Genomic DNA, 15,431 nt, shown 5'->3' on the forward strand with positions numbered 1-15,431 from the left:
AACTGGCCTTTAAAACTACTCTTGTTTCAACTTGGTGGGCATGAGCCACTTCATTTTTCCTTTATTCTCTTTGTGCTACTTGGGGACTTTCCCCCATTTTCAAATATAGAAATCACTTAATTTAAAAACATTTATCATATATTATAGATTTTTGAAAAGTCTCAAATATCTAGGAAATGATAGAGGGAAAAGGTGAGTTTGGCCACATTCTGGGAATATCTTTAAGTTGCAAATCAAATGTCTCACTGACCCAGGTACTTTGAAAAGATTCTCTAGGCTCTCTCTCCTAGCTGAACTATTTATTGCATGTATTTTGGGGTGGATCTACGACTTTTACACTGATAACTGCTTTGACATCTTTACACAAATTAAACTAACAACCCATTTATACATGACATATTCTTTATTAAACAGAAAATTCTATATAGTTTATTTAATAGAAAAGTATTTTCTCGCTTGCCAAGACACTTGTATCAAACAAACCTTTTTTTTTTTTTTTTTGTCGGTCATGGGGCTTGAACTCTGGGCTTGGGCGCTGTCCTTGTGCTCTTCAGCTCAAGATGAGTGCTCTACCGCTTGAGCGATAGCACCACTTCCGGTTTTCTAGCAGTTTATTGGAGATAAAAGTCTCACGAACTTTCCTGCCCGAGCTGGCTTTGAACCACGATCCTCAGATATCAGCCTCCTTAGTAGCTAGGATTACAAGCATGAGCCACCGGTGCCTAGCAAAACAAACCATTTTAATTATTAAGAATTAAGAAGCTAGCCAGGTGTCAGTGGCTCATGCCTATAATCCTAGCTACTCAGGAAACTGAGATCTTAGGATGATGGTTCAACGCCCTGGCAGGAAGTCCATGAGACTATCTCCAGTTAACCACCAAAGATCTGCAAGTGGAGCTATAGTTTACGTGGTAGAGTACCACTTGTGAGCAACAAAGGCTCAGGAACAGCACCCAGGCCCTGAGTTCAAGCCCAGGACCAGCACACACACACAAATTATAGAATAGAAATAGTTAAAACATAATGAATTAAGTAGTTATGTTAAGGGACTTTAGGGTCTTTTAAATTGATAATCACTATTTCTTTGAATCTTTTTTAACAGCCTTTCTGTCTGTCTGCTCTCTCTCTTTCTCTTTATCTCTCATGATATCCAGAGATTGCAGACAGAGTGGAATTGTAACAAAAGTGTTTCAAGTGGGTTATGAACCACCAAAGATAGTTTCTTCTGAAGATAACATTGAAAATGTTCTCAAAGATTCTTCAAAGCAGGCAAGTAATGAAACTATACACACACACACACACACACACACACACACACACACACACACACACACACACACACACACACACACACACACACACGTCAGTCACTGTGTACTTGTTTCCTTCATTCTGAGTGACCCATGTTTGCTTTCATTACATTACCTCTGCTCACAATAAATCAGGTCCGTATAGTTGAAGTCCGTTTCAAACCTTGCAAAGTAATTTGCTGGTTTTTGGTCAAGTTTTCCTCCATCCCAAGATTTCAATTCTAACCCAGCATCACTACCCATATACCAGCATCTTTACTGACTTTTATCTACTGAAGAAAGCAGAAACATTTAGCTTTCTAGCTAGGTGAACAGTTTTTGTCTTTGGTCAGTTGAGTCTGTGACTCCACACATATACATAAGCTCCAGCTAAACTGGGTACTGTGCTCTCTTGCTGCACTGGGGCTTCTCCTTTACAAAAATGCTTCGAGCATTTGGTTTCGTATCAGCTTTCCCCATCAATTGTAAGGCCTAGAGCAGAGGGCATGCTGTAATAATACTCATTTAATTTTGCACAGGGGAAAGTGGGAGAGGTGGTAAGTATATGTTTGGAGAATAGAATCATAAGACTCATATAAGTCCCCAGTGGTCATAGACTCCTAAATGTAATCCCCAAATATATACAAAACTTCCCCTTTGCAGAGTCAATCTGACCTAATAATGATATTTGAAACAATCCCTGGGTTCTCAGCATCAGTGAGATAGATCCAAAAAGCAGGATGAGAAGATAGGCTAGCCTATTGGAAAGCATCCAATCAAGAGGGTGAGACATGAGGATCTTGGGGGTGATCCCTGAAGAAGTTTTGTGGGAATGTCTCTGAAACCCACTGGTGGCCAGAAAAATCAGAGATGAGGGTATAAAACTAAGTCATTGGGCATAGACATGAGATCTGGCTTTAGTGTGATTGTGACAAGACAGCCAGCAGAGATGTACATCTACTGGTGCTCAGGTTGGAATCAGATATAAAGGATAAAGTCCATGGGGAAGAAAGTCCAGAAAGAATAATGTTTCAGAACTGTGTGGGGGCAAATAGCATATGTGAGTCCTATTTTGGTCTGACTCCACACTATCTATGGATCTGGTAACTCCCTGATATTACTGCCTCCAGTGATTATGATATCCTCCTATATGTGCTACAATCTGCCTCCTGCCTTTACCACTTGATATGCCCAGATATGCTGCTAATCAAGTAACATAAAGCCAAGTTAGGTGTTACTCTATATTTCTATGAGAAAATGAAATACAGGTCACTGTAAAAATTTCTGTAAACTCTTTCAAGTAAGAAATGTACACCATGGTTGGGTGTAGTGGCTCATGCCTGTAATCCTAGCTACTCAGGAGGCTAAGATCTGACGATTGAGGTTCAAAGCCAGCGCTGGCAGGAAAGGCCGTGAGACTCTTATGTCTAATAAACCACTCAGAAAACCAGAAGTGGTGCTGTGGCTCAAATGGTAGAGCACTACTGGCCTCGAGCTGAAGAGCTGAGGGACAGCACACAGGCCTAGAGTTCAAACCCCATGACCAGGGAAAAAAGAAAAAGAAAAGGTAAAGAAATATACACCATGACATTGTCTCTATCCTGTGACTTGGAATTTTTACATTCTAAATGGGTACAAGTCAACTGATACTCAGTGTATTCTTTCCTAGGAATTGAAAAATGGATTTGATGGATCAAAACTAAGGAAGAAATACAAGAATGCTGAGAATAAATCTAGTTGGAATGTTAACCTTAGAAAGTTTCCAGGTATGATCTGATAGAATGAAGGTAAGATTTCATGTTCTAAACTCACTCAACAGGCTCATGCACGTTTACTGCATATTTTCTTATCTGCAGACGTTGGACTAAGAAAGCACTGCAAAGTAGGCTGTGATATGAGATTTTGTGCTGTTCTTGCTAACAGCTTAAGACCATGATGTACAACAAAGTTGGGTCTTATTGATTAATTGTATTGAGTGAGACCATATTTCAGGAAATCATGGTATGCCTCCCCTAAAAAATAAAAACAGTAAAGGGTTTGAGAGAAGGGTGAAGTTTGGTGAAATTTAAATGAAAGTAGAGTTTTGATGATCTCAAAGCAAAGTTAGGGTATATATGAAAGAGTTATATCAGATATGGACTGAGGTTCATTTACACAGTAACTATAAAATACACATGAAGTGCTGGGAATGTGGCTTAGTGGTAGAGTGCTTTCCTATCATGCATGAGGTCCTGAGTCGATTCCTCGGTATGACATAAGGAAGGTGGCTCAGTGGTAGAGCACTTGCCTTGCATGCTCGAGGCCCTGGGTTCGATTCCTCAGCACCACATAAGCCACACTGTGGCTCAAGTGGTAGAGTGTTAGCCTTGAGCTGAAGAGCTGAGGGACAGAGTTCAGGCCCCACGACCGGACCCCCCAAAAAAACCCACAAAAACCAAAAACAGCCAGAAGTTGTGCCGTGGCCCAAATGGTAGAGTGATAGCCTTGAGCAAAAGAAGCTCAGGGACAGTGTCCAGGCCCTGAATTCAAGTCCCAGGACTGGCAAAAAAAAAAATCCACATGGAACATTGCGATCAGAAAACCTTATACATAGCTTAGCACCAAGGTTGGCTATTGAAGCTGCTTTTTTATACCAAAGTGACTTAGATTCTTCAGACAAGAATCAAGTTCTGACAAATGGGATTTTTTTTTCTTCTTGTCGGGCATGGGCTTTAACTCTGGGCCTGGGTGCTGTCGCTCAGCTCTTCAGCTCAAGGCTATAGCTCTACCACTTGAGCTACAATGTCACTTCTGTTTTTTTTGGTGGTTTATTGGAGATAAGAGTTTCAGGGACTTTCCTGCCCGGGCTGGCTTTGAACCTCCATCCTCAGAGCTCAGCTTCCTGAGTAGCTAAGATTACAGGCGTGAGCCACTAGCACCTGGCAACAAATAGGATTTTTAAAAGCAGTTTCTGATAATCTATGAGGTTAGAGAACAGAATTTCTCAGTTGTAAGCAATAGTCACTCAAAAAAAAGTATTGGTTAGGTACAGTGTCTTATATGTATAATCTGAGCTACTTGGGAAGGAGGCAGAGATTGAGAGGAACACAGTTCCTGGGCAAAAATTAGTTTCCCACCTCAGACTGTATACAAATATGTACTGGGCACCAGCGGCTCCTGCCTATAATCCTAGCTACTCAGGAAGGTTCATGAAACTCTTTTGTTTTTTTTGTTTTGTTTTGTTTTGTTTTTGTTTTGTTTTTGGGTCCGGTCGTGGGGCCTGAACTCTGGGCCTGGGTGCTGTCCCTCAGCTCTTCAGCTCAAGGCTAGTGCTCTACCACTTGAGCCACAGCACCACTTCCAGCTTTTTTCTTTTTTCTTATGTGGTGCTGAGGAATCGAACCCAGGGCCTCAGGCATGCAAGGCAAGCGTTGTACCACTGAGCCACCTTCCTAGCCCCAGGTGAAATACTTCTTAAAAATAATGTTTAAATAGTTATACAAATGGGTTTCAATTCAGTATATTAGTTTATGAGTACAATACATCTTGATCAATATCATCTTTTCCATTCATGTGAAAATATTTTACATTAGTGATTCCCAGGATTTTGACTGTGGTTCATCACTGGAAATGCTATGTTGGACCAGAAACATTTATATTCATAGAGTAGACATGTTGATGTTTTGAGAAAACAGATAATTACCAAGTGAGCCCAGTAATTAGCAGTCTACTTATCTCTCCTTCTGATGAATACTGAAGTCTGAGAGTTCCTGAGAGAGAGAGAGAGAGAGAGAGAGAGAGAGAGAGAGAAAGGAAAGAGAGAGAGAGAAAGAGAGAGAGAGACAGAGAGACAGAGAGAAAGGGAGAGAGAGAGAAAGAGAGAGAGAGAGTGCATCCCTGAAGAGGTTAATATCCAAATTGAACCATGAAAGGGCTTTACCATTCCTGCATATGTCTTGGGGAAAACACTCAGCAATAGTCATAACAAGGACAGCAAAGGGAGAGGACAGGGAGCTGCTGTGGTTGAAACATGATGAACAAATTATGAGACATAGTGATCTAGGTCCAGAACATCTAGGTTCTCAGATTAAAAATCACCTGAGGAGCTTCTAACCAATCCCAGGGACCTAATATGAGAAATTCAAATTCACTTAGACTGAGGTGTTGTGGAGACATTGTTTGTTTTTACTCATAGTCATGATTGAGAATTACAGGGGCTTAGGAAGCTAGTTTTATTGTAAGAAGTTTAGGTTTTATTCATTTTGTAAAGCAATCTATTTGGATTTTTTTTTCCTGTCATGGGGTTTGAATTCTGGGCCTGGGCGTTGTCCCTCAGCTCTTTAGCTCAAGGCTAGCACTCTACCATTTGAGCCACAGCACCACTTCCTGTTTTCTAAGTGATTTGTTGGAGATAAGAATCTCATGGACTTTCCTGCCTAGGCTGGCTTTGAACCGTGATCCTCAGATCTCAGCCTCCTGAGTAGGATTACAGGTGTGAGCCACTAATGCCCGGCTTCTATTTGGATTTTATACTAAACTATAACCAGACTTGTAGTAAATTGATAATACTACTTCCATTCAAAAGTTTTCTCTTTGGCTACAGGATAAGAGGTGAGTATCATTTTAGAATCATTTTAGAGGTGTTTCCTCTAGGTTGATTGTAGATACAGAGATGCTTGTAACTGGGTCAAGGTTGTAGAGGTGTTGAGGACAAGTGGCAGACATATTTGGCGGAGGGATCAATAGATGAGATAAGGTAAAGGGAGTAGACAAGGATGAACTGTGGGGTTTTGGCTTCTAAGGGCAACACAGGAGGCCTTGCTCTCTTCCCATTGAACCTCAAGTAGCATATACTTGGAATTTAATTTCCTAACAGTTGCTCCTTATGTGCCCATTGTTCTAGATTGTTTGCATCTACTATCAACTATAAAGAAGGCAAAAGGCATGGTTCCCAAACCTGATTGTCTTATCAGAATCACCCAGAAGGAACCTTAAATGTATGTGTAGATTTCTAGCTGGCTTCTTCTACAATATGCTGAGCTATAAGCCTAAAATGAAATTCACAGATGACTTTTATGGTCAGCCCAGTCTGAGAATCACTGGCCAAGAAGACTCTCCTCATCCTAAGGCCAAATAATTGCCTTCATAAGCAGTCTCTAATGTCAAGGTAGAACTCAGCACAATCTCCTGGGTTCTTTCATGTGCCTATATACTATATTTTTTGAGGACCACAAAGTCCAAACCAGGGAATCACAAATCTGGGAAAGTCTGCTTGCAAACTCCACTAAACAAAGGGATAACATCTCTATAATTGAAAATTGCCTTTCCAAATATTCTGGGAAAAATGTCTACCTAGTTACCAGATGACCAATGACTACATTCAGCTCCTGGGGACAGTACACTGTAGTGTGACCCAAATAAAAACACTGCTTTTAAGATAAAATGTCATGTTTTGATAAATGAATGGTTGAAGAACAAAACACAATAATTGTTTTCAGCACAACAATCTCATATAGTTGCTTCTTGAAATGTGTCTAGAAGTATTGTTTTCTTTTTTCTTTTCTTTCTTTTTTTTTTCTGTTGGTCATGGGGCTTGAACTCAGGACCTCATACTTGCTAGGCAAGTGTTCTACCACTTGAACCACACCCCTAGCCCGGCTTTAAGTTTTTTAATCCCAAAGTGCTTGTAATATAGAGTCAAGGACAGAGTTTTATGAATTTGAATAGCATTTAGAAAGCTAGGAAAGCCAGAAAATAAATATAAAAAGGCTCTCTCCTACTCTTGTTCTTCATATTGGTAAGAGATTTTTCTAGTATTTCAGCTCTATCCATCTGAATGAGCTTCAGAAACTATTAGAATTAATGATACTAATAATCATATTATGCTTGATATCATTGATAATCATATTTTAATATCATTAATGATATAATATCACAGAATTAATGTCATTATTCTATGTGCAATATGTTAGTAACTTCCAGGGAAATGAGACATCTCTGAGCTAAGCATCTGGCTTGGGGTGCCTTTGGGGCCAAACAGGGATAAATGACAACTGATACTTGACTTTAGTGAGATCATAAAAGTAGGAAGCCAGTGCCAGTGGCTTATCCCTATAATCCTAGCCACTCAGGAGGCTGAGATCTTAGGATCACGGTTCAAAGCCAGCCCAGGTAGGAAAGTCCATGAGACTCTTTATTTCCAGTTAACCCCTAGAAAACTGGAAGTGGCTCTGTGACTCAAAGTGGAAGAGTGTTAGCCTTGAGCAAAAAAGCTCAGGGTCAGTGCCCAGACCCTGAGTTCTTGTGGAAGACCTCAGCCAGCTAAATGGTTCACTTAACCCAAAACAACCACTGAAAGGAAGAACTATAGGTTCAGTGTTACCACATCTGATGAAATTATGTCATTAAGTGCAATTTGAACTTAATAATTCAAACTCTTAATTGGCATAGGAACCAATATACCTGATATTTGGGCCATATATCATATTTTCCCAATGACTGCCAGTTTGTGATTTCTGATATGAGTCATGTTAGATTTAACAAAAATGCAATAAAAAGTCTTATTGCCTGCAAATTAAGTGGAAGTCCTGAACTTACCACACAAGCATTTTTTTTTTTTTGGTCAGTCGTGGGGCTTGAACTCTGGGCCTGGGTGCTGTCCCTCAGCTCTTCAGTTCAAGGCGAGTGCTCTACCACTTGAGCTACAGCGCCACTTCCAGTTTTCTGGTGATTTATTGGAGATAGGAGTCTCATGGTCTCTCCTGCCTGGGCTGGCTTTGAACCGCGATCCTCAGATCTCAGCCTCCTGAGTAGCTAGGATTACAGGCGTGAGCCACCAGCACCTGGCTCACACAAGCATTTAAGAGGAGTTATTTAAAGAGACAGGTAGGACTGAGAGTAGTACCCATAGTCTTAACATGAATTCAAGGAAGTGACTTCATTTTTCTGAGCCTCAGCCTCCTCCCCTCAAACATGAGTTTTACATATGTGTCTCTTCATATGGTATGCTGAGATGGCCTCAATACCCTATCTTTGGAATTTGTGACAAAATACATGATTGAATCCAATCACAAAGAAATGTCAAACAAAACTAAATTGGAGGATATCTAGCTTGTTACTCTTTAAAAAATGTCAAAATCAGCTTGGTGCCAGTGGCTCATGCCTGTAATCCTAGCTACTCAGAGGCTGAGATCTGAGGATCATGGTTCAAAGCCAGCCTCGGCAGGAAAGTCTGTGAGACACTTAACTCCAATAAACCACTAGAAAACTGGAAGTGGTGCTATGGCTCAAGCAGTAGAGCACTTGTCTTGAGCTGAAGAGTTCAGGGGCAGTGCCCAAACCCAGAGTTCATGTCCCATGACTGACCAAAAAAAAAGTCAAAATCATGGAAGATCAAACAGACTGAAGAACTATTCTAAATTAGGGATGGTTAAAGGAACATGACAAATACAAAATGTGGCTCTAGAGTAGATCCTGGACCAGGAAAATATTTAGCTAAAGACATCATTGGCACAACTCATGAGGTCTAAGTATAAATCTGTGGGTTAGATTATAGTATTGTGTCCCTGTTAAGTTTTCTAACTTTGTTACATGGTTGTGTAAGAGGACAGTCTTGTTCTTTACCAAGAACACAAGTACTTTACCAAGTAACACGTTCAGTTACTTAGGGACAAAGGCACACCATGACTCAAGCTTATTCTCATATAATTCAGAAATTGAGAATTAAGGAATATTTAAAACAGTGTTAATGTAAACAATTGATCAAGCTAAGTAGACAGGAGGTGTTATTTATGATCTCCTTATAACTCCTTTCTGCAAATTTGAAATTATATTAAAGTAGATATTGGGCTAGGAATGTGGCTTATTGGAAGCGTGCTTGCCTAGCATGCATGAAGCCCTGGGTTTGATTTCTCAGTACCACATAAACAGAAAAAGCCAGAAGTGGCATTGTGGCTCAAGCGATAGAGTGCTAGCCTTGAGCTGAAGAGCTGAGGGATAGCGCCCAGGCCCAGAGTTCAAGCCCCATGACCAACAAAAACAGAAAAACCAGTGTATATTCAGATAGGTGAATCTTTTAGCATTTTCTTCAAGTATCATAATCCTTGAGCAAAACTTAGATTTTTCAGTTTATTAAATCTGGTAAATTCAGCGAGGCACCAGTGGCTCACACCTGTAATTCTAGCTACTCAGGAGGTTGATATCTGAGGATTATGGTTCAAAGCCAGCCCGGGCAGGAAAATCTAAGAGACCATCTCCAGTTAACCACCAGAAAACCAGAAATGGTGCTGTGGTTCAAGTGGTAGAGCGCTTGCCTTGAGCCGAAAAGCTCAGGGAGAGCACCTAAGCCCAGAGTTCAAGCCCCACGATGGAAAAAAATCTGGTAAATTCAGATGGCAAAATCAGATATCTTCTATTGTAAACTTTCCTCTTCAATGAAATTTACATATCAATTATGAACAACACGATGTAATTTTTAATGTTAGATACTAGAGTATAAATGCTTAGTCATAATTGCTTATGACTAGCTCCATCATAGGTTTTATTTATTTATTTTGTCAGTTGTGGGGCTTGAACTCTGGGTCTGGGCACTGTCCCTCAGCTCTTCAGCTCAAGGCTAGCACTCTACCACTTGAGCCACCATCATAGGTTTTAAAAGATGAAAGCTAGGTATTATGAACTGAACATTAAAGTTAAATTTGAATAGAAGTTTGCTGTCTTATAGCATTTACCAAGTTAAATTAACTCTTTGTTCTCTTAATTTTAGCCCCCTGGATTTGCCCACATAAATGGCCGTAAGAGTCTGACAAGCACGGAGGTCATGAGGATTCAAAGGGAGACAGACTTTCTCAAGTATGTATCTCTTTACTCTGTTCTAAATTCTGCAAAGATGCATCATTGTCAGAGAGTTTAAAAATGGAAAAGCAATAATAATCTTGCCCACTCCTTGCTTTCAAAATAAAAAAGTTTAGAGCTTGTAAAAGGTATAATTGACCTGTAAGTTGTATATACTTAAAGTTTTATATGTATGTACATACATATACATATATATATATATATATGTACTATCACCACAGTCAGAAAATGAGTAAATTCATCTCCTCTTAAAATTGTCTACCTTATACCCTTTCCCTACTTCTATCCTATTATTAATCCACCTGTTGTCATTAGTTTAGTTTGCATCTTACTCTGCATACAAATGTAGTATCTTTTTGGAGAAAAGAGGCAGGCTTTTTGGCTCAGTATAATTATTGTAGGATTCACATGTGTTGTGCCTAGTTCTCTGTACTGCTGGGTTTCTGTTATGTGGAAAGACCACAGTTTGCTTATCTTGAGAGGACATGTGTGTGTTCCAGGTTTTGACTGTTACAGGTAAAGTTCATAGGAACATTTAAGACATAGGCTTTCATTCCCCTTGGAGTAAATACCTTGAAAAAGAAAACATGGGTTATATGATAGGTATATGTTATTTTTTTTTTGGCCAGTCCTGGGGCTTGAACTTCAGGCTTGAGCACTGTCCCTGAGCTTCTTTGGCTCAAGGCTAGCACTCTACCAGTTGAGCCACAATGCCACTTCCACCTTTTTCTGTTTATGTGGTACTGAGGAATCAAACCCAGGGGCTTCATTCATGCTAGGCAAGCACTCTAAGCCACATTCCCAGCCCTATGTTACACTTTTTAAGATACTATGTGTTTTCCAAACTAGTTGTGCCATTTTTGCATTCTCATAAACAGTATTGGAGAATTACAATTTCTGTACATCCTCATCAACACCTTGATTTTGATTTTTGGTAACTAGTGGGATTGTAGTAGAAGCTTATTATGATTGTAACGTACGCTTCCCTAAGCATGTGTGTCTCTGGCTTGGGTCATGCCTCCCAGCTCTAAGGAATTTCTTTTCTAGCTGTTGTCTTTGTTTTGTTTTGGTGTCAGGATAAGTTTGGCTTTATAGAATGACCTGGGGCCGGGCCAGTTCATGCCTATAATCCTAACTACTCAGGAGGTTGAGATCTGAGGATCTCCGTTCAAAGCCAACTTGGGCAGGAAAGTCTGTGAAATTCTATCTCCAATAAACTACCAGAAAACCAGAAGGGGCACTGGAGCTCAAGTGGTAGAGCACTAGCCTTGAGCTGAAGAACTGAGAGACAGCACTCAGGCCCAGAGTGTAAGCCCCACGACTGACCCCCCCACCAAAAAAAAATGACCTGGGAAAAAGTTTCTCTCTCCTTTAATTTTCTGAGTTTGTATAAATTAGTGTTACATATTCCATGAATATATGGTAGAATTTGCCAGTGATATCACTAGAGCACTAGAGTTTGGAATTTTTCTTTCAAGAAGCCTTTATCTATATATGCAATTTAATAATAGGTTCATTCATGTTTATCTCCTTTTCTGAGTGAATTTTGGACTTTACTTGCCTTTTTAGTTTTTAGTTTCTTGCTTATTAAAGATGAAGTCTCTGGCTTGAAGTCTTTTCTTCTTTCCTAATATTGAATTACTGTCAGTTACATCATTGACCTTACATTTCCTTGTGTACTGCTTTACTCATGTCCCTCACATTCTTATGTGTTGTGTTTTAATTTTCATTCAGGTCAGTTTCTGACCTTTTTATTTTTTAATTTATTATTATTATTTTTTTTGTCGGTCGTAGGTCTTGAACTCTGGGCCTGGGCACTGTTCCTCAGCTTTTTAGCTCAAGGCTAGCACTCTACAACTTGAGCCACAGTACCACTTCCAGTTTTCTGAGTGGTTTATTGGAGATAAGAGTCTCACTGTCTTTCCTGCCCAGGCTGGCTTTGAACTATGATCCTCAGATCTCAGCCTCCTAAGTAGCTAGGATTACAGGTGTGAGCCACCAGCACCCGGCCTGACCTTTTTATTTTTGACAGATGGGTTAATTAGAAGTCTTTTGTTAAATTTCCAAATATTGAAGGATTTTCCTTACACATTTCTGGTTTCTATTTCATGTTAAACTTCATTTGGTCAGATGACATGTATAATTTACTGTTAAATATTCTGTGTGCATTTTAAACTAATGTGTGTTCTGCTGGTATAAGTGTATTATAAATATCAATTAGGTTAAGTTAATAAAATTGTTTTAAGCCTGGAGATGGCGCTGTGGCTCAAGTGGTAGAGCACTAGCCTTGAGCCGAAGAGATGAGGGACAGCGCCCAGACCCAGAGTTCAAGCTCTACGACTGACAAAGAAAAAAAAAAAAAACTAGTAAAATTGTTTAAGCCTTTTCTATTTTTAAGGATATTCTACTTTTTGTAGAATAGTCATATATTGAGATAGTGATGTTGAAATCTGTGGCTATATTTATGTGTCTATTTCTATAAATGTTTTCTTCATGTACTTTGAGGTTCTAATATTAAGTTCATCAACCCTATGAATTTGTATATCTTGTTGCAGAGATGACTCCTATGTCATTATAAAATAATTTAATTTTGATAATACCTTTTACTCAGAAATCTTCTTTTAGACTATGTCTGTATGGCATACACACACATACACACACACACACACACACATTCTATCCCTCTTAACATACTTTTGTCCCATTACTTAAGGTTAGTTGGTCTTGGGTTAAAAAAAATTACATCTGGCAATCTGCATTCTGTTTAGAGTGTATGCAAAGCATTCTAACTGGTGCCTCATTACATATGAATTTTTTTTCATGTTAGCAGCAATAAGCATGAATTTCCCAACAATGCCTGAGCCCTAAGGATTGTTTCTTGAAACCCTCTTTAGTGTTTTTTTCCTGGCTTTACGTAGTTTCTTATGTCAGGGCAGTAGTACCCTTTTGAAGACTTGAGAGTGACCTTCTGACAAGTTCTGAAACTCTCTGTGCAGCTCTTCTTTGGTATTCTTTGCTTTAAAAAAATGCAATTGCGGGCTGGGAAGGTGGCTCAGTGGTAGAGTGCTGGCCTTGCATGCCTGAGGCCCTGGGTTTGATTCCTCAGCACCATATAAGCAGAAAAAGCCAGAAGTGGCGCTGTGTCTCAAGTGCTAGAGCACTAGCCTTGAGCTGAAGAGCTGAGGGATAGTGTCCAGGCCCAGAGTTCAGGCCCCACAACTGGCAAAAAAAAAAAGTAATTGCTCTGGGCGCCAGTGGCTCACACCTATAATCCTAGCTACTCAGGAGGCTGAGTTCTGAGGATCATGGTTCAAAGCCAGCTGGGGCAGGAAAAGTCCATGAGACTCTTATCTCCAATAAACCACTCAGAAAACTAGAAGTGGTGCTGTGACTCAAGTGGACTTGAGGACTACCCTTAAGCTGAAGAGCTGAGGGAAAGCACCCAGGCCCAGGTTCAAGCCCCATGACCGACAAAGAAAAGAGTCTGACTCTTGTCAGATTCCCAGCTTTATGCTCTCAATTCAATGAAGAAACAATGACATAGTCAAGTCATGAGCTTTGGCATAAGTAGGAGGGAACCTGTTGATCTGGTAGTGAACCCAGTCAGGAGACATGGTTAAACCTTGGTGACCATTGCCTTGTTAGAAAGGATGGAATAGAATAAAGAATACGGGAGTTAAATCAACTATAATGGCTAGTAATCATTAGGAGGCCATGGTGGAGTTGAGCGCAGACAACCAGACAGTCCAGTGTCCAGTATCCATGAATTCTTTTTATAGTTGTTAAGAAGAAACTATAAGGGAATAAGAAGGGAACCAAGCTTCAAGGAAGGGCATGGAAACAGCAGTGTGTTCACAGGGTAGTCTAATCCCAAGAATCCTTTTAGTTGTATAGATATATACACAGAAAGATTATGGGGGCTAGCCCATGAGATCTACATGCTCAGGAAATGGGGTCAGGGCCTTGGAAATCTAGCTAGGTGAATGAAAAGAAAGGCAGGGCTTGACTCACACTCACATTATAGAATGCCATCAAGAAAATCTGATACTCAGACTAGATTTTGTGAGAAAGTGAGAAAAATACACTGTAAACATGACTGGAATTCCCCAGGTTTACCATCACGCAAGCCAAATTCAATGTAATACGACAAGCCACAGCCCAATTAAACATTGGGATTAGGGCTGCTGATAAATTTCCTGTCACAGCCAGGAAGTGGCATAGGTCTAACCTACAAGGAATAAGCACCATAAGTTTCAGCTATGCAGCTATTTTGTGGTGAAATGACCTAGACAAGAATCATGTACCACATAAGGAATTCTATATGGATCTGCTGGTTGAATGGTTTGGTCGTACTGTGAATTGATATAGGATGGAATATATATCCCCAGAATGCTGTAATGAAGAAATCCTTTTTATAACCATTTAAAAGAACAAATCTCAGGCCTTGATCCTATTCTATAGCTGCTAAGGTGTGTGTGTGTATGTGTGTGTTTAGACTTTGACCAGCCTTCTTAATGTAGACCCACTTGGCCCACTGGGAACCTGTTTTGTTGTAGGTGTGCCCACTGCTTGGCCCCCTACCCAACAGATCCCTATGCTCGCTTCTGTCAAGAATGTGGAGCTCCTGTCCCACCCATCTTTGGCTGTCGGCTTCCACCCCCAGAAGGAGCTCAGGTGAGCTGCAGAATTCTTAAAAACATCTTATTGATTCACACCTGTAATCCTAACTGCTCAGGAGGCTGAGGTCTAAGGATTGCAGTTCAAAGCCAACCTGAGCAAGAAAGTCCATGAGCCTCTTATCTATAGTTAACCACCAAAAAGTCAGAAGTGGAGCTGTGGATCAAGTGGTAGAGTGCTAGCCTTGAGCAAAAAAGCTTGGGAACAGTGTTCAGGCTCTGAGTCAAGCCCCAGAACTGGCATACACACACACAAGTCTTACGTTGGTATATGAGCTCTTTATCTGCAGCAGTCACACAGTGCCTGGCACACATATCAAAAACATAGACAATTGTTGAAAGAATAATGAGCAGAGGAAGTGACACTATGGTTCAAGTGGTAGAGTGCTTACCTTGAGCTGAAGAGCTCAGGGACAGCACCGAGGCCCAGAGTTCAAGCCCTATGACCACCACCACCACCAACAACAACAACAAAAGAACACATGGGTCTGGGAAGGTGACCCAGTGGTAGAGCGCTTGCCTTGCATGCCTGAGGCCCTGGGTTCGATTCCTCAGCACCACAAAGCAAAAAAGAAAAAAGCCGGAAGTGGCGCTGTGGCTCAAGTGGTAGAGCACTAGCCTTGAGCTGAAGAGC

At 40.5% G+C, this 15,431-nt stretch overlaps 1 protein-coding gene across 1 annotated transcript in view; it reads left to right on the top strand.

Annotated features, from left to right (window-relative positions):
* The window catches only part of Dzank1 (double zinc ribbon and ankyrin repeat domains 1), an 81,998-nt gene that overhangs the window by 2,639 nt on the left and 63,928 nt on the right, over positions 1–15,431 (top strand). Inside the window, 5 exon segments of the mRNA XM_013027048.1 lie at positions 1,155–1,269; positions 2,959–3,055; positions 3,146–3,171; positions 10,033–10,118; positions 14,678–14,795. Of these exon segments, the coding sequence (XP_012882502.1) occupies positions 1,155–1,269; positions 2,959–3,055; positions 3,146–3,171; positions 10,033–10,118; positions 14,678–14,795 (442 nt within the window).

The sequence above is a fragment of the Dipodomys ordii genome, unplaced genomic scaffold, assembly GCF_000151885.1.
Source record: "Dipodomys ordii isolate 6190 unplaced genomic scaffold, Dord_2.0 Scaffold99, whole genome shotgun sequence".
Taxonomy (NCBI): Eukaryota; Metazoa; Chordata; class Mammalia; order Rodentia; family Heteromyidae; genus Dipodomys; species Dipodomys ordii.